The sequence below is a fragment of the Genypterus blacodes genome, unplaced genomic scaffold (assembly GCF_046128005.1).
Source record: "Genypterus blacodes isolate CSIRO-AG114 ecotype Tasmania unplaced genomic scaffold, CSIRO-AGI_Gbla_v1 ptg000029l_1, whole genome shotgun sequence".
Taxonomy (NCBI): domain Eukaryota; kingdom Metazoa; phylum Chordata; class Actinopteri; order Ophidiiformes; family Ophidiidae; genus Genypterus; species Genypterus blacodes.
In genome coordinates this window covers 2,473,191-2,491,368 of record NW_027466842.1, presented here as the reverse complement: position 1 = coordinate 2,491,368, position 18,178 = coordinate 2,473,191, and the positions used below count along the sequence as shown (strand labels likewise).

The window sequence follows — 18,178 nt, the reverse complement described above, 5'->3', positions numbered from 1 at the left end:
CTTATTTATGTAATAGAGTAAATACACAAACTCTAGCACCTAACACAGCTAGGCCAGGGGTAGTATAGCTGTTTGGGAGACCATTATTAGGGGCTTACCATTATTATTATGTATATGTAATCCACTAATATTCCTCACGGAATTATAGAATATACAGCCAAACGATGCAAAACACAAGAAAGCTTCAGATGAAATGATAATAATTGTAATTAGTGATCTTTTTACAGGTATAAAATAAGAAAACCCAGTGGCTGTGGGAGAGGAAGGGCAGTGTTAAATGTATAAAAGAGGAGGAATTAAAAATATCTTTAATGAAACATTTTTAGAAATTTCAACACATCAACAAGCGAACAGAACGCATCATAAAGAAATAGTCATGTTACATTTAGGTCATTTAGATATCTCAAAGCAAGCATCAGCATGGTACATTCAGAGTCCTTGGCCAAACACTATGATAAGTTTGGTGGAAATACAAAATTCCATCAGTTTGATCAAAAGTCTGCTGGGCAATTTGACCTTCTCTCATTTCAACCGTCATAAGTGCTTGAATCCAAAATTTGAAATTGTGCTGAATATTCCCACGCACATTATGTTATTTACATAGATACAATAGCTTAACCTGGAATTCATTTACAATAGAGAACAGTTTTTGATTGCTATTTTGTTCATAAATTCTTTGAAATAGTTTGGTTACTTACATTTGTGAGAGTTTACAAATGCAAATATAAAGTAAATAAGAATATATACTGAAATGTCTATACAATAAAAGGCCCAGTGTAAAGGGTGATACAATCATATTAAAGTGCCTAAATCTATGTGCTCTAGAAAATCACTCATTTAACTCATTCATAACTCTTTCAACTCGTTCATAATTCTCTAACATTCATTACAGTGAAGACGTTGGCAGCAGAAGTTGTTTACACTGATGGACCCACACGGGAGAGAAATGTGTACATTTAACAGATCAGGCTTGAAGGTCAACGTGAACCCATTGATGAATTACAGGGTTTGGTAACCGGAACCTTTCTTTTCGGGAGGCATTTCTGTCATGTACGGAGGATAATGTACAATTGATCCAATAACACCTGCAAGAAAAGGAAGACTAGGTTAGTGAGACAATGGTGACAGATTAACTCTACACCAAAAAACAGACAGCACCCTATCAACTTTACTGGTTCTTTCTTATGCTTTTATCCTCTCTCACAGGCCTTAAACGTAATTTAATAGCCATTTTATTTATCTATCAGAATGAATTTTACAGTTTGTGCCAAGAACAACAACTACTGTGTCATTCCTGTATCACCGGCTGAACTGGAAAATACAAATGTCTAACACAGGAGAGATCGTAAGAGTGAATGTAGATCAGGGGTCTCCCGGTTGTCCATTGAGCCCCAATCCTGCAGGTTCTCTGTCCTGCCTTGTAGTCCGTTGCTTTGGCCTGGTATACCAGGTTCCTGGCAATTTGAAGCGCCATGCCAAAGCAAGTCACTGCATTGTCAAAATAGAAAAACCTGTTGGATTAAAGCTCAAGGGTTGGGTGGTGTGTTTGTAAGTGTGGTTGCAGTTGGAAGTTACATTAACTCTGTCAATCTTCCCCTAACTCTGATAAAGACAAAGAGACTGAAGAGAAAACATTGGCAGCGTTGTTCTCTTACCTCCAGGGACCTGGAGACCTAAGCAGAGAGGGAGAAATACAAAACACATGACCATGCTTTTCCTATAAGAATGAGACTCACTCAAGGCAATCATGTGACCACAAATGAAACAACATGTGATAGAATAAAGCAATGCTGACTTTTATAAAGGTGAATGAGGCATTCAAATCGCACTCAGAAAAAAACAGGAACACATAATCCAATGCAATTCAAATTAACAAGCTTGCAATAAACGTTATCACTGTGAAACTTAGAAGGTGCAATGGATGTGCCTGGAGTGCATAAGTCTGTAAAGCTGTTTACTTGTAAGGTCAAGGAATGCATGTGAGCTGAGACTTTAAAGACCGGGATAGACCATGAAGAATATGTTTCATAATCATATTTTCTTTCCAAGACACAATTTTGATTTCAAGCTGTAAATTAAAACTTAATTTATCATTATGAACAGGGATTTAATAGAATCCCTATTCATTGGCTCACCATGTTTTTTGGCGATGAGGAGGCTGATGGTCCCCAGTCCAGTGAAGGCCAGCAGTGCCAGCATTGGAATCAGAAAATGAGGCGAAGGAATTCCTGGTACTGGAAAAACATTCCAGAAGTGTAACCAATCGGCATGTAAAGTCTACATATTATTGCAAAATGTGTGGGTGGGTGGGTGGGGGGCGGGGGGTGGTATTGGAGTATTGATTTGACCTCTCTCTCTAGTAACTGTAAAACAAACAGAGGTTAGAGGAAAGAGGTCAAACCAACAATGTGACTTTAATAGGAATTGTTTACACACAAAAACTGCAATATCACATCTATAATTATCTAAGATAAGATAATTCCCGAGGGAAATTACTGTGCAACAGTTACAGTACAGTGGAGAATGAAACGAAGAATCACCTCAATGTGTGATATATAATTTGGCTTTCAGTGGCAAGATGTTCACACAGTCTACATTTCTGGATACATTATAAAAGGCCTGCCAGCTCAAAGTCCGAAGAAGAGAAGTTCAGCCTGTCATGATTATCTTTTGGAGTCACATCTCCAAATAGGCATCTGTTAACTTGTTATGTCGGGAAAGGTTGCAAGACCATGTCATATTTAGCAGGTGTGTGTGTTCTGGTGGTCATCAGACACTGTCAAATACGTCCTTTTAATAGAATAGCTAATGAGAAAGTCACTGACAAGTCTTGCTGTGTTGTGATTCCCAAAGAGTGACGATATAAAAAATATAATTGCTCATTAACCTGGTACACTGACTGACTGACCGAGTGAAGGAAAACTGCTTGAATCCTACATCAGCCTGTCTCTGTGGGCCCGCATGTCTGGATAAAGGAGATTGCCAAGTTCATCTGAATCCTCAGGGTGTTTATAAGAATCCACTTATCAGCCGCAGCCACCAAAAGGCCATGCGCCTGAACTGGCACAGAACTAATGATGACTCATCATAATAATTCCACAGCGTGCCCGATCATGCTTGAAGCTAGAAGAAATGTAACCCATCTTGTGATGTTGTTGTCGTAATTGTTAACACACAGTAGATAGCTGTGTTCACACGATAGCAGCATTTGATAAGGAATTTGGTTCACAACTCAAATGAGCAATGGAGAAGAATTTACCTGACTGCTCCTCGGACAGCCTCAACTCTCTCATCAGCCTCAAACATCCCTCCTGAAGGTGCCGACTCCCCTTCCCTGTGTGCTCCACTTCCTTGTCCCACAGCGGTTTGATGTCCAGTGCCTGCGGTATGTGCGCTGTCCATGTGTCAGTCTGCTCCAGAGTCAGGTAGACCTTTTTGTCGTAGAACACACGGTCGGAGCAGTGGAGCCGAGACCCCTCCAGTATGCATTCACGTGAACGGAGGACAGTGTGGTTTTCTAGGGAGTCAAACCTCAGCTGTTAAAATCCTTTTGTGGCTGAGACCATGTCAGATCTCAGGTCAGAATGTTCCACTGATGTACAACAATGTATTAAGACAAGATATCACTTTATCACTATTTACATTCAGTACTGGTACATGATTATAGTCTTACTCATGACTGCAGTCTGGTTAATACTGTTAAGGAGTGCAGAAGCTGACATTGTTTGGATAATGTTTTCGACCTCCTGGCTCATGTCAGACAGTGGGACTCCATTGAAAAGGACCTGCTCGACTACTCTTTGCCCACCGACCACTCCCTGCTGCTGGACCTGTATGACAACAGTATCTGAGGGGAGACAAACAAAATGTACAATCTGAGAGGAACAGGTCGGGTAGTGACAAAGTAACAAAACGTTAGAAATTCCTTCCTCCTGAATGAGCAAAAGTAACAAAGTGGTAAAAGTGGCCAATCCGGAACAAAAAACAGGAACAGGCTTGACCTCACTTTTCAAAAATATAACAGCAGTAAAATATAAGTGAAGGAAAAGTAGAGAAGCCTTGGCAATAAAATGCACTTGGCTCTCAAGTTGATGAATGGCACTGTAAATATTTGAATGCAATGATAGAGGCCATCGTTTCCCTTTACAAATCCTACAAATCATCTGTCTGTCTTCCCTGTTTAATCAGGACCCTCAAAGCTTGGATATGGAACACAGGATGCTCAGCATGTAATAAGAAATAAACTTGACCTGACTTGCCTCATATTATCCTCTGAATACGTGCAGTAAATTCTCCAAACCATGGAGCACATAAAGAATTTGCACATGACAAAGGAAACTGTTGACAGATACCAAAACCACCCTACGCAGACTGCAATTTCTGCGGTTTCCTCATAATAATAAAGGTGAAAGACTTTCAAACACTGGCATTTATGGAGAAGTCAAAGTATTCTAATTAATCTAATCCCTGTCCTCCTATCGGTCGTCTTCGGGAATGGTGCCGATAGAGACCGTATTTAATAATTCTGCAAAGCAGCTTAATATTGCTTTTCAACCCATTTATAATCATAATAATAATTAAACCATCTTACCCATTGGCACAGGAAAAGCCCCTGATAGGCGGAAGAGCAGAAAGATGCCGAACAAATACATCCTTACTAACACAGCCAGACGCGCTTCGTCAGGGAACAGACGAACCCCGCAGAGGGAGAACAAGTTATTCACAGCTTATTTATAACAATCGGTAATAATTTAAGCCATCTAGGTTAGAGATTGCGTGACTTTGCCTAGCAAACACAAACCGAGCGCTCCTCCGCTGCTTCTTTATGGTTTACTTTAAATGCACAACCTTCGGGCTCCTGATTGGTCAATGGGGCAGGCACGCGAACAGGGAGTGTTACAGTGTATGTTATGGTGTAATGTTTTGGTTTATAGGCACATTGGCACACACCTCGTGTTTTTGAGGTGGGATTTTATACAGGATAAGTTATTACTTCTATAGTTTACGGGGACAATAAAGTTGAATCAGTTTGTAATGGTTTGAAGGGGTTGTTACTGAGGTCTGTTGTGTGATCAGGTTTGTCTTTGACTCAAACTGAACTGAAACTTAAATATCACATCACTTATGTCATCAAAACCATAATCTCACTCATAGACCTTAGGCATCACTGGATACAATGTACGACGTTACTATTGTGCAACTGAAATTTCATCCAAATAAGATATTAATACTTTTTTTGAGGGACTTTCGATCTTACTGTGATATTGGATTTATATATGTCGCTCTAGCGCCCTTTTGTGTGGAAAGTAGGTACGACTGAGCCTCCACCGGATTGGCCCAGCGGTTGTTAGGGGTACTGTTTACAACATGGCTTCTCTGGCTGCTGGAGAGCTTCAAGACATGGAAGGTGAGGAGATATATAAAGATACTGCCGCGCTCCGATTAAACCGGCTGGGGAAACTGACACGTGTGAAGGCTAACGGGTGTAGTTGTAATCACTTGAGCGCACATTCTCGTCACCTCGGACATGTTTCCGCTGTTAACTAGTAAACCTCCCTCCAGCCTAAGCTTGTTAGCTTGCTATTTTGCTAACAACAAGCCTCGTTAGCTGGCGTTACGTGAGGAATATCAAAGCGTAGATAAAATAAACCCAGTTTAATGTTATTCAGCTACATTGTCTGGAGTTATTTTTTCGGTTTTCAATTCAATACAGGAATACCGTCTTTATCTGAGTCATTGTAGCGATGTAGCCAGCTACCAGGCTAGTTAGCAGTTTTGAGCTTGTATTATTATTGGTCATCCTAGAGCTGCCCATGCCCCTCCGGCAGTGATTAATGGGTTAAATCATGGAAATAATAAATATTTTCTAGTTAGCAGACATGTATTTCGTCTTGTTGGATTATAGTTGCAGAGGGAGTTTGTTTAATCTGGGGACAGTGGAGGAATAGCTGGGTCCCGCTGACTCCCCGGTGGGGGGCGAGTTGGGCCTTACGTCATACAGATACATGCGTGTGAATCTCAGCTAAATATACCAGCGATGCAACAAATAACAGCCCCTGACAGCTTCCACGAGGTGACATGAAGTTCCTTCCTTCTCTTTTTTTCTGCTGACCGCAGTGGATCGGAGGGGTGAGTCTGAGGAGTCTGGTGATGATGAGACGAGGAGGAAGAGTATCAATGGAGAGATGGACCCCAATCAGCCTGCGACAAGTAAACAGCTCCAGCCTCATCACACATTTTTCATCTGGATACAGCAGCAATTAATGTACCATCTCTTCTATGTCTCGTGAATATCACACAATGTTAGGTTTTAATTATTATTCATTATTATCAGGTAAAGAAGAGTCTCCTGTTGATATGGACACCATAACATTGGACCCAGAAGAAGAGGTGAGAAGAAGAGAAAGATTTCAGTCCTTTACTGTTTGCCTTAAGGCACTGTGATGAAGTTTTGTCCAGTTTTTCTGAAGTGTGAGCTTGTAATCAATTTGTCATCCTAAACATTCTGCTGTCCTTCTAGGATGTCGATCTTGTTCATTGTCGTATTGGAAAAATTGAAGGATTAGAGGTTCTACTGAAGGCAAAAGTAAGTAACTAACTAGAGAGCTTTTTTCTTAGACTTTCTTATGCAGGTTAAGCACTAGCCCAATAGTTAATTGGGACTTTTGCAGTACGACCACAGCCATACTCTAACACCAGCTAGTCCAACCAGATTTGTTTTTTCATTTTAAGGATATTGTATTGTATATGTATATTTATCAACACCCTATCATACAATATTGTATGAATTCACATTAAAGAATAGGTCGACATCTGAATTCATAGTAATTTTATTGTTTTGTAATACCTGACCTATAATATCTAAGGAAAGGATTGATTGTATTGTATCATGATTATTTTTTGTATCTATTAATTGCTTTCTTTGCATCTCTCTGCTTGCTACAGACACTCTCTTTAAGACAGAATCTCATCAAAAAGATTGAAAACCTGGAGAGCTTGAACACACTGCAGGAACTAGATCTCTATGACAATCAGGTCCGCAAATTGGAGAACCTGCACAACCTCACAGAGTTGGAGTGAGTCTGAAGGAAACCGTTTGCTCTCTGGCTGATCTTTCTCAACTTAAGCTCCATTTGCAGATATTGTGCTTAAAGTAATGACAACAGAGGACATCATGTGTGCCACTGTACACAGAATTCCCATCCAAATAGAGCTGAAGTCAAGTTATTTATATCATCACACCATTGCCATTTGTACTGTTCCTCTAAATTCATACAACGTGATATTAGATTGTAGAAATACATTTGATAGTATTTTATTTCCACAACTGACAAGAATCCACATCTCAGTCACAGTTGATCCTAACGGCCATATTTGTTTGACTGATCCACAGGCAGCTTGATATGTCCTTTAACGTCCTAAGGAAGGTGGAGGGTTTGGAACATCTGACTCAACTGAAGAAACTCTTTTTACTTCACAACAAAATTGGCTCTATTGCCAATTTGGAGCAACTCACAGGCTTGGAGATGCTGGAGCTGGGCTCTAACCGCATTCGGGTGAGACGCTAAGGGAGTCTCGGGCTGTCAGAAATTTTCTGTTAAAACTGTTAAAGTAAAAACTTATGTATCTTTGCGTTTTACTTGTTGTGTTCACAGATGATAGAGAACCTGGATACGCTCGGCTCTTTGCAAAGTTTGTTCCTTGGCACCAATAAAATAACAAAGCTTCAGCATCTAGAGGGTTTACACAATCTGACTGTTTTAAGTATTCAGGTAATCACACAGAAGCCCTTCAGAAGTGGCCGTATATACAATTTTTATCGGAGAAACATTACTTGTGAATTTCAACTTTTAACATTTAGTTTTTTCATATTTCCAGAGTAACCGCATCACGAAAATTGAGGGTCTGCAGCACCTCGTCAGCCTCAGGGAGCTCTATCTGAGCCACAATGGCATCGAGGTCATCGAGGGCTTAGAAAACAATGTGAGTTATGCGAAGACAAGAGCCTTTTGTTGAAACGACTGACTTTTCTTACAACGAAAACATGTAACACAAAATTCTCCACATCATTGTTTCCTCCTTCAGAAAAAGCTCACTACCCTGGACATCGCAGCCAATCGGGTAAAGAAAATTGAAAACATCAGCCACCTGACAGAGCTGCAGGAGTTCTGGGTATGGATGAAGTTTATGAAGTATTTATATTATAGCCAGATTCACAAATTGATGAAGTTGAACTAATTTTTAAGAGAGAAACTGGATGATGGATTTGCAATTCTGTTAATATTTATGTGACATTTTGAGGCCGTGCTGTGCCAAAGTTGTGTTGTGACATCTTCCTGCTATATTGACTATTGTAGTATTAATGGGGTTTCACTGCCAACAATTCCAGGTGGGAGCTTTTGTACCGTGGAAAAGCTAATTTATGTTAGTAATTAAATTCCAAAAGTGAAACCCTCATATTTTATAGATTCTGTACAAACAAAGTGAAATATTTCAAGCCTTAATTTGTTTTCATTTTGATGATTCTGGCTTACAGCTCATGAAAACCCCAAATTCAGTATCTCTTTAGAATATTGTTCTAAAGAGATACTGAATTTGGAATATTGTTTCATGAGCCTTTAAATTGTCTCTCAGTCTGGTTCAGTAGGCTACACAATCATGGGGAAGACAATATTCTATTATGCAATATTCTAATTTATTGAGATGCACCTGTACATTAATAGTTTAAATGTGTTTTAAATGATGCATATTGTTTAAATTATTTCTTTGTAAGGACTGAAGTTAATTCCTCAGTTTTATTTGCTGTTCTTCTCTGCTCTCTTCATCCTCCATATGATGTAACACCAACTATATCCTCGTCATGTCTCTCCTCAGATGAACGATAATCAGATAGATAACTGGTCAGATCTGGACGAGTTGAAAAACGCAAAATCTCTGGAGACAGTGTATCTCGAACGGAACCCACTGCAGAAGGATCCACAGTACCGACGAAAGATCATGCTCGCTCTGCCCAGCGTACGCCAGATTGACGCGACGTTCATCCGCTTCTAAATCGCAGCACAACATTTCATTTTGCCAACCTCACAGTGTTCTCCTCCACCGCCTCTGCCCGACCTGCCCCATGAAACTGACTTCATTTTAAAGCACGTTGGCTTCACATGCATTTCCCTTGTTGCACACCCTCCATGCACAAGTATACAGGCCTAAATTCCAACATGGAACTCCCCCATGGCTGACGCTACACTCAAACATACATGGATGCATGTATGCACTCATTCACATCGATCTATGCTATTACGTGAATATGACAGGCGTATTAATCAAGAAGCTGGACACGAACTGTGAAAATAGCAAAAACTACCCTACCTTCTCCAATTCACTCATTTGTCCCCTTCACTTTTTGTTTTGCACGTCAGATACAGAGTTATTCTGTGACCATCACCCATGCAGTGTCCAGAAAAATAAGAAATCAATCCGCACAATCATATTGTTGAATTGACGCTGCAGTTGTAAGTTTGTTCAGTTAAACAGGATAAGACTGGTCTCATTGCACACACAGCAACTGCCAGGCATTTGAATAGCTCAGCCTGACATAAAGGGAAAGTCCTTAATAAAACACAACTTAAATATGGTGATCTACAGGATGCTATATATGCTCTAATTTTATTTTGCTTCAAGACTACCAGATGCTAATATACAACATACAGTCATAAGAAATATCTGGAATGAGGCTTAAAGATGCTATATTGACACCATGCAGACACTATGATGACTATACTGTATACTTAACATCACAAACAGAAGAATAATCTTGAAACGTCATGGATCTGCTGTTGATGAAGGGAAATTCTGGCTGTCAAAATCTTTTCCAGATATTTTACATCACAGTCACAGATTTCCGCTTACAAATCTTTGGGACTCTCGTTCATATTTCCAAATATTAATTGAACAAGGATAACAATGTGAATTGATGTTGAAGTGGTTTTATGACATAATAGGAAAGTGGTGTTCAACTTTCTGGCTATTTTGCGTAAAACATGACATCTAGGATTTAAAATTCCTTAACTCCTGCTATACACATAGCCTTTATTCTGACTTTGCCTAAGAGGATTGTTGATGTATACATTTTGTGGATGTTGACCATATTCTTAGGCAATCAAACAATATGATGGTCACACACAAAAAACCCACACACTGAATGTGGTCTCCTGTATATAACGCTAAAGTGCATTTGATTTACTTCCTGTTAAAATTAAAGCAATGTTGCTTTTGTATGGGACTCATTTCCTGCCTCAGGGGTAAAAGGTCACGCATAGGTCAATTTAAATGCATTAGAATCATTTTACCGCTGCGCTGTTAGATTTTGCATTGTGAATTCTGTGCAATGAGCCACAATTGCTCAAAGCTTTTATTATACAACCGCACATAGAATAATGAAAGTAACAGTACAATATCCAGGTTTGTTATTTATCTAAGAATAGGTGTGCTGAGCGTTCCCTTTACTCCCCGTCATTAGACACATCATATGCTGAAGGGGTTAGTGATCACAATCATGACTCACTTGTGGAAGTTGTATAATTAATGGAGCAGAATGACCTGTGTTAAATTTAAATCAGGGAAACATGTATTCCGCACACTGAGTCTTATGCTCCTAAAAGCTATTCAGGCAACGTTTCAACCTACAACGTTTTCATCAGGCGTGCAAACGTTTGATTGCAATGCACTAATTGTGTTCACATTCTGGGCTGGATGTGCACGGCACCTCTTTATTTGTAACTAATATCTAACTCCATCTATGAATATCACCAAATGTAAGATATTATTTTACTTTATGTATGAACTAAAATTAACAACTCAATTGTGTTTCTGTATGTATTTGTAAATATGGTTGGGACATCTCATTATCTAGCAGTTCCACCCCTGTCCCCGTGTAAAATGAAATCCAAAAACACAAGGTTTTTATAATTTTTTGTTTTTCTGATTAGTTCTCAAAGAAATGAGAAATTGTTGCTTGTCGCTAACTGTTGTTTTGAGTCTTTAGGTTCTGGATTTTGTTGACTGTTTCCAAGCTGAATGTATTATACAAATAATAATAAAATCTCACCTCTTAAATAGCAAGTTTATATAAATGACATACATAAAAGTGCAACAAATCCCATCCTCCTATGTACATGCACAACCTTTTATACCGCTCATATACTTTACTGTTTATTAGTTTGGATAAACAGGCTTATCATTCAATCTAAGCAGAATGCTCCAAATTAGACCCTGGTTAGTATTTTACATATTTACAGTTGTTCCCAAACTTGAAGCGGAAAATGTAGCTTTATTAAAAAAAGATAGATAGATAGATAGATGTACTTAGTGCAATTTCAGTCAAATAAATAAGGTGTAATGTAAACAATCTGCCATCAATCTGCTCTGCACTCTAGTCATATTTTAGCAGTAGTGGACTCTTGTTACAAAATTATCTATATTTAATCAAAAAGTACAACAGCGCTTCCTCAGGGTCAGAATTTATTAATCGAACCTTGATACTTTGTTATGATGTGGAATCACCCTGACGTAAGGACGGCATCACCCACAATGCAACGCAAGCGTTTAGTGACGCACAGGGTCTCGCGCCGAGCGCCAGGCAAAAGAGTGACGGTGCGCATGCGCGGCATTTATGTTGTTGTTTGTGGCGGTAAGATGGCGGCGCTCGGAGACACCTCAGCTCCGGGGGCGAACGGGTTAATACAACAATTCACAGCAATAACAGGTAAATATAACGTTTTATTTGTCCCGTAATTTTTTAAGTCGTTGTGGGGGGTCATAATGAAACAGTTCCCTCGTTCGTCTACAACGAATTTACTGCGCAGAGGAGGAAAAAGGACATAAAGTCTTGCTCTTGCCCCCTGCGCTGTCAATGCTTTGCAGAGGGAAAAGCACAGCCAGTTAGCTGGTAAACTCAAGTAACACACTCTGAAAAATGCTCACAAATCGGTCATCTGAAAATATGATCTACTATAACCACTTTTGAAAATAATCTCTTCTGCTTTGTGGCGATCAACACAATGGGGTCTGGTTTGCCTGTGGTTGCTTTTCTGCTCCTTTTGCATGGCTTGTTTTTTGATAACGTGGAATGGACGTCGGGCACAACATTTTCCTTCTTCACCACTAGCCCAGGCTTCGTGTTACGGACATCCTCGTGTCTGCTGCCTGGCGTTAAGCGGCCGCGGAGGAATACTTTTGTCTCTTCCGGCGTGTTCACAGTTCCAGTTTGTATATGTTGCGCTTAATCACAATGGTCGGTAATCGGTGCTTTAAGTTATTTTAATAGTGAAAAGAGCGAGGCAGTTCAGGGCTGCTTGACTTGAAAAGTGAAACGGACATGCGCAGTGCAACCGGATAGCGATCGTAGTACCTAAACGTTACTCCGCACCGAAGAAGTTACTCCCCTAATTGTGACTCTTTTTACACATAGTAGACGATTATCGCACATTTATTTTTCGTACTTGACCCTTTTGACGAAGTTGTGTTGATGAAGACATTTAGTTATCGCCCCGTTACTCTATGTTTCCAAGCATTTGTTACAATCAGAACATCAACTTGCAGACAGCGAATCAAACCAAATCCCTTTCTTTTCCTTGAGACTGCAGTTAGAGATTATTTCCATTATTGATTCATCTATAAATCGGTCGATTAATAATGTAAATTAAATAAGTAATCCCAAGTATGCCGAATTTCTAGTAACTCAGCTACAATCTGAAACAATTACAATATCATTACAATATAGCCGATCAATGTCAAGTTGACTGGGCTTATTGATGATTTTGCTTAAAGAATATCATCAAGAAAGACTTAAGTTAGCAAATACATCACATATAGATAATGTCAACGGTCACAAACATCTTGACTTACTGTTTTTCTCTGAACATATCTCCCTCGTGTACTACTACTTCTTACTCCTAGGAGCCACAGAGAGTGTTGGACAACATATGTTGGAAGCATGCAACAACAACCTGGAGATGGCAGTGACTATGTTTCTGGATGGAGGCGGGATTGCAGAGGAGCCTAGTACCAGCTCTAGTTCAACAGCTTCAAGTAGCAGAGCTCCCCCTGTAGAGTAAGCTGATATTTATCCTCCCAAACATCTGGTTTGTTCTTCCCATGGCTCCACGTCTTAAAGATATATCCCCTCATTTTGTGGAAAAGCACCCAATAGCCCTTTAAATGTCCTCCAGGCTCACTGTTTGTGGTGTGTAACATCAACCGTGAAGAACTGCCACCAGATTTATGAGTGAATCCTTTTCTATGTCTGTGTCAGTACTTTGACTTGTACTACTTATTTTGCACCTGCTCTTGTTTCTTTAATTAACATATGTGACTGTTTTGTCTCAGTGATGTACGAGCGCCTATTCCACAGAAGCAGGAAATATTAGTGGAACCAGAACCATTGTTTGGAGGTACTATCCTGACTCCACCTTGTGCTATTGGATCTTTAACACAACATTGTTATCGCTGTTTTGGATGAGTGATGATGGAGAGAAAATTGTTTTTCTGTTTTACGTGCAGTACCAAAGAGACGGAGACCAGCGCGATCTATATTTGATGGTTTCCGTGACTTCCAGACAGAAACAAGTAGGTTATATATCTCTCCAACCAGTGTTTTTGACCTTTTAATGATTAGCGTGGTTGCAAATGTAGTTGCTTAGTACCGCACAATTGCAATACACAACCTGCTGTTGTCTTAATAGCTGTGTCTTCACCTGCTGCAGTGACTATCAAAGCTTTTGTTTTCGTAGTCCGGCAGGAGCAAGAACTGCGTAATGGTGGAACGGTGGATAAGAAACTGAGCACCCTGGCTGACCTTTTCCGTCCTCCCATCGAGCTCATGCACAAAGGCAGCTTTGAGACAGTAAGGAGTTAGTTAATTGGCCCTTTGCACTGCACTTCCTTATTCAGTTTGTCTTCATTTTGAACTTTCAGTGATATTTTTGAGGACATATATGTTTTGATGACATGTATGTCTGTTTACTTTCCGAATATGATGCTTTTTTAAAGTTATTTCACCTTCACAATAGATCTGCATATGTTTTCAATCCAGACTTGTCCTCTCAACGATTGATAATTGCTGCTTTGTTCTTATAGGCAAAAGACTGCGGACAACTGGAGAACAAGTGGCTAATGATCAACATTCAAAATGTTCAGGACTTTGCCTGTCAGTGCCTGAACAGGGATGTGTGGAGTAATGACGCAGTAAAGAACATCATCAGAGAGCACTTCATATTCTGGCAGGTATGACAAATCAAAGACTAAAATTGGGATTGCATTGATGCATGGTTATAAATCCACTGATGGAGTTGTGAAATGAATCGGAGAGCTAACGACGAAAATGCAGAATATTAAGAGTAATGAGTGTTTCTTGCGTTGCAGGTATATCATGATAGCGAAGAGGGACAGAGATATATTCAGTTCTACAAGCTGAACAAGTTCCCTTACATCTCCATCCTGGATCCCCGCACTGGTAAGCACCACTGGTGATCTGTTCAAATAGATCCCTCCTGTGTGTACATAGGGGGGATAGTGTAGATGTATCTTTAGCAAACGCGACAATAAGAGTATTGAATTATTAAGTGTGATAGATCCATGTATTCGTACAAGTTATCGGTACAGTACAGTCTCACAATATGAAATGAATTAATGAATAAATGAGATTTAATAGATTACTTTTTCCTTTGCTGTCCTTTTGAAAATGTCCACATTTATTTCAGGTATAAAACTGATCTGTTGATGCCATGTGTTCCCAACATCATTCCTCCTCTAGGTCAAAAAATGGTGGAGTGGAACCAGCTGGATGTGGCGTCGTTCCTGGAGCAGGCAACCGGCTTCCTGGCAGAGCACGGGCAACTGGACGGACCATCCTGCCAGGCGCCCCCTGCAAAACGGGCTCGCTCTGTGCGTCTCTCGTGTCTTGAGTTGGCTTCAATTTGTGCTCTTTTTCTGCTCCTTGCTTTGTGCTCTTTGTCAATTTTCTCTAAACTCTTCCTCCTTCCAAACACTGCATGACAGTCAAGTTACAGACCTTGAATTGATTAGGCTGCACCATCAGAGAGAGAGATTGTGCTGCCATAATGGCCTCATTACTGATAAACATTGTTCAACATTTTCTTACACTCTAAGAGGGCCAGTAGTCGCCCCCTAAAGATTTGCCACTTTGTCAAATAGATCCGCCAACATCCCACAGCTTTGGCTTGTACAATAACTTCCCTCCTCTTTGTGCCCAGTTACTTGTTTTTAACAGCTGTACTCTCTGTTTTATACTCCAGGAAAGTCTGATCGATGCCAGTGAAGACAGTCAGCTGGAAGCAGCCATCCGAGCGTCTCTCCAAGAGACCCACTACGAGTCCTCAAATATCCCCGACGCTCCTGATTCCCCTCGATCGGAGGAAGACTCAGATGCAGAGCCTTTCTCTGACAGTGAGGGTCCCATCTCTGTTGATGGCTCAGACAATGAAACACCAGAACCCCAGGAAGAGAGAAGCTCTGCCAGTAAACACACCTCAGCCCCCGCAGCAGTCGCAACCCAACAGCGTCTTCATCCGGACAGCCCAGCTTCTTGCCACAGAAAGTCCCCGTATAAAGAAAACAATCATAGTCACAAGAAGGAGGAGAGCAAAAAGAACCACCTGGAGCCCTCAGCTGCTCGTCCCCGTATTTATGACACAGATTCTGGAGGAAGCCACTGTACCACAGCAAGCCAAAGCACTGGAACTTCCACATCCAGCACCACCAAAACTTGTGACTTGGACTGCCCTGATGATAATGGTACGGCAATAAACACTTCAGTAAACACTGAATAGGTTGTGCAAGAAGGTGTTTCTGCAGCTTCCGGACTTCTTGCGTACATCATACAGTCAAAGACACGCATCCCGGGGAGGTTACCTATGGTGTTTGTGTTCTTGGAGGAAGAACATATGAATCTCAAGATCACAGGGGTGACGTTGCACACATTTCTGCCAAATGTTTGTGGCAGTTATGTTCTATAATAGGGCAGCAGTGTAAAGATGATAGAGCAGAAGAAGAAGGCCCAAAATGAAACTAAACAACATGGATGTGTAGATGTTAACCATTAGTTAAGGACGAAGCATGTCTGCAGAAGCAATCGTGTTTGAGGACTTATCAGGACACACATCAGCTGTCGATTATCAGTTCATTGCATTTTAACATTTCCTGTAGTTATCAATGGGGAGACATTATGTTCACCGGTTAAGTAGATCTCTAACGCTGTCCATATTCTTTGCTGTCACGCAGGACCCAAGGCCAGGTTGATGCTTCGCTACCCAGATGGACAAAGAGAGCAGATTTCCTTGTCATCTAAAGCAAAACTTATGGTGAGAAGAGACTGAACTTTCTACTGAGTAAAACCAAATCAAATGTTTTCTGATTCTTTCATACCTACTTGTTGATTTCTCACCCATGGTCTTGTTTCTCTGCCCCTTCAAGGCGCTGGTAAGACACGTCCAGTCCAAGGGTTACCCAAACGAACGCTTCGAACTTGTCACTAACTTTCCCAGGAGAAAGCTCGCCCATTTGGACTATGACATCACACTGCAGGAAGCCGGGCTTTGTCCACAGGAGACTGTATTTGTGCAGGAGAGGAACTAGCCATCCCAGACATACACTTGTGCTCATCAGTATCTCTCTGGTCAACCTCACCCCTCCAACGGCAATCTGGGATGATGTTACTGGCCTTGATTGTATAACTCTCAGTTCTACTGGAATTAGGCCCCCCCATCTCCAAGACATCTAATAGTGGATGGACAACTGTTCCCACCATTCCATGATAGTCTGAATACTGATGTCTCTGCTGACAACCTAATCTCTTTTAGTGCTCAATAGTCGGCCAGCAAGGTGTTATGGATACATGTGAACGCTCACGTCACACGTTCTGTTCTGACACCGGCCTCATTTTGTACCGATACACCGAGGGGGCATTAGAACAGAACGCATCCAAGACCAAAATAACGGATCCCTTATTAATGACTAGGCACCAGGCACACGTAAGAAAAAAACGTTGACCTCTCAGAGCTAATGTTAAATACCAGAGTTCATTTTCGAGCTCTTGTTATTTTCCATAAGTCAAGTCAAGGGAGGGCCAACTGTTTGTTTCGATCCAACTGCGGTCTCCTGATCGATCCATTATTGTAATAACCTGGGATGTCTCTTGAGGAAAAGGCCCATAATTCTCAAAAGTCAAGTAAATGTGGCAGATATCCCAGGCACACTGGTGTGGATCTGAGGGGACTGAATGGACCTGCACATTTTTACTCCAGTTTCTGTTGGTTAATTGGAAACGATAGTGAATTCTTTGGTTTTTCTGGATTTTGAGAAATGACTTTTGATACAGATGGGGAATGAATGAAGAGTTTACATCTCATCAGTCGGACCTACACTGTACAGAGATGGCTTAGAGAGACTGATATTTAGTTGTAGTCATTGTTTGCTTTCTTTTTTATATGCTGCCAAGAAAATATCCTGATGTTGAAATATAACCACCAAAACCAAGGGAACCGTTGCTTCGTCTTTTGTTACTTTTTCAATAAATGGCGTCATTTCAAAGGTAAGTAATGAGACAAAGGTAAACGATCCAGAACAAACCACTAGGTAACATTTTAACATGTTTCACCGTCTATTCACCATTGCTCCAATCATGGCAGAAACATTGTTCAGGCGTCCGGCATTTGTGTAGGTTGCTTTTCTTTTCATTTCTTTTACATTTTTATAATTGTACAATTTTCCTTTTTTTTTTTTATTGCATTACCAAATTTTAGTAGTGGGAGACAAGAATGGAACCATGCTAGCGCGTCACAGTTTTTTTATGACATCATCACCCGAACATGTCACGGTTTGTTAACAACATCATGAATGGAACGTTCCTAGCAGCCCCCCCCCCCATAATGACATCATGAGTTATGTCAAAGTCAAGTTGTTAATGGCTCCATTCATGATGTCTGTTGTGTTTGTGGGTTTGCAATAAGAATCATTCCGAGGAGTCGTGGGCAAGAAGCTGCACCGTGGCATCTACCTTCCTCAGCCTGTATTCACACGCGGTTCAGTACACAGCCTTCTCCTGGGGAACAAGCAGCGTGTAATTTTTCCTTGAAGATGGTGAGGAAAGCACGTGAAGGGCCCT

The 18,178-nt window shown here is 40.7% G+C and overlaps 3 protein-coding genes across 3 annotated transcripts; 2 read left to right on the top strand and 1 right to left on the bottom strand.

Annotated features, from left to right (window-relative positions):
- Positions 1-293: 293 nt before the first annotated feature.
- LOC142994057 (uncharacterized) lies at positions 294-4,855 on the bottom strand. Its single transcript, XM_076144727.1, has 6 exons — positions 4,592-4,855; positions 3,674-3,847; positions 3,260-3,517; positions 2,136-2,234; positions 1,656-1,673; positions 294-1,085 (listed from the first exon to the last, which is right to left on the bottom strand). The coding sequence occupies exons 1-6, from the start codon at positions 4,650-4,652 to the stop codon at positions 1,000-1,002; spliced, it is 696 nt and encodes a 231-aa protein (XP_076000842.1). The 5' UTR covers positions 4,653-4,855; the 3' UTR covers positions 294-999.
- Positions 4,856-5,267: 412 nt separating this feature from the next.
- Positions 5,268-10,270, top strand: ppp1r7 (protein phosphatase 1, regulatory (inhibitor) subunit 7). The gene is made up of 10 exons (XM_076144726.1): positions 5,268-5,407; positions 6,118-6,210; positions 6,335-6,390; positions 6,521-6,586; positions 6,946-7,076; positions 7,394-7,556; positions 7,656-7,772; positions 7,879-7,983; positions 8,086-8,172; positions 8,875-10,270. Exons 1-10 carry the CDS (start codon positions 5,368-5,370, stop codon positions 9,049-9,051), a joined length of 1,035 nt encoding a protein of 344 aa, XP_076000841.1. The 5' UTR covers positions 5,268-5,367; the 3' UTR covers positions 9,052-10,270.
- A 1,381-nt stretch (positions 10,271-11,651) lies between these two features.
- ubxn7 (UBX domain protein 7) lies at positions 11,652-17,550 on the top strand. The gene is made up of 11 exons (XM_076145066.1): positions 11,652-11,761; positions 12,955-13,108; positions 13,384-13,448; positions 13,558-13,623; positions 13,788-13,900; positions 14,134-14,280; positions 14,419-14,509; positions 14,810-14,940; positions 15,312-15,810; positions 16,297-16,376; positions 16,489-17,550. The coding sequence occupies exons 1-11, from the start codon at positions 11,656-11,658 to the stop codon at positions 16,648-16,650; spliced, it is 1,614 nt and encodes a 537-aa protein (XP_076001181.1). The 5' UTR covers positions 11,652-11,655; the 3' UTR covers positions 16,651-17,550.
- Positions 17,551-18,178: the final 628 nt, after the last annotated feature.

What these genes read in the sequence shown, in the direction of transcription:
- LOC142994057 (XM_076144727.1), bottom strand. Translation starts at nt 4,652, where the DNA reads ATGTATTTGTTCGGCATCTTTCTGCTCTTCCGCCTATCAGGGGCTTTT. An exon ending in TAACCAGACTGCAGTCATGA is followed by an intron (nt 3,518 to 3,673) that starts GTAAGACTATAA and finishes TTGACTCCCTAG; the next exon opens with AAAACCACACTGTCCTCCGT. An exon ending in GCTGTCCGAGGAGCAGTCAG is followed by an intron (nt 2,235 to 3,259) that starts GTAAATTCTTCT and finishes ATGTTTTTCCAG; the next exon opens with TACCAGGAATTCCTTCGCCT.
- ppp1r7 (XM_076144726.1), top strand. Translation starts at nt 5,368, where the DNA reads ATGGCTTCTCTGGCTGCTGGAGAGCTTCAAGACATGGAAG. An exon ending in CATTGGACCCAGAAGAAGAG is followed by an intron (nt 6,391 to 6,520) that starts GTGAGAAGAAGA and finishes CTGTCCTTCTAG; the next exon opens with GATGTCGATCTTGTTCATTG. An exon ending in TCGAGGGCTTAGAAAACAAT is followed by an intron (nt 7,984 to 8,085) that starts GTGAGTTATGCG and finishes TTCCTCCTTCAG; the next exon opens with AAAAAGCTCACTACCCTGGA.
- ubxn7 (XM_076145066.1), top strand. Translation starts at nt 11,656, where the DNA reads ATGCGCGGCATTTATGTTGTTGTTTGTGGCGGTAAGATGGCGGCGCTC. An exon ending in ACAATTCACAGCAATAACAG is followed by an intron (nt 11,762 to 12,954) that starts GTAAATATAACG and finishes TCTTACTCCTAG; the next exon opens with GAGCCACAGAGAGTGTTGGA. An exon ending in TGACTTCCAGACAGAAACAA is followed by an intron (nt 13,624 to 13,787) that starts GTAGGTTATATA and finishes TTGTTTTCGTAG; the next exon opens with TCCGGCAGGAGCAAGAACTG.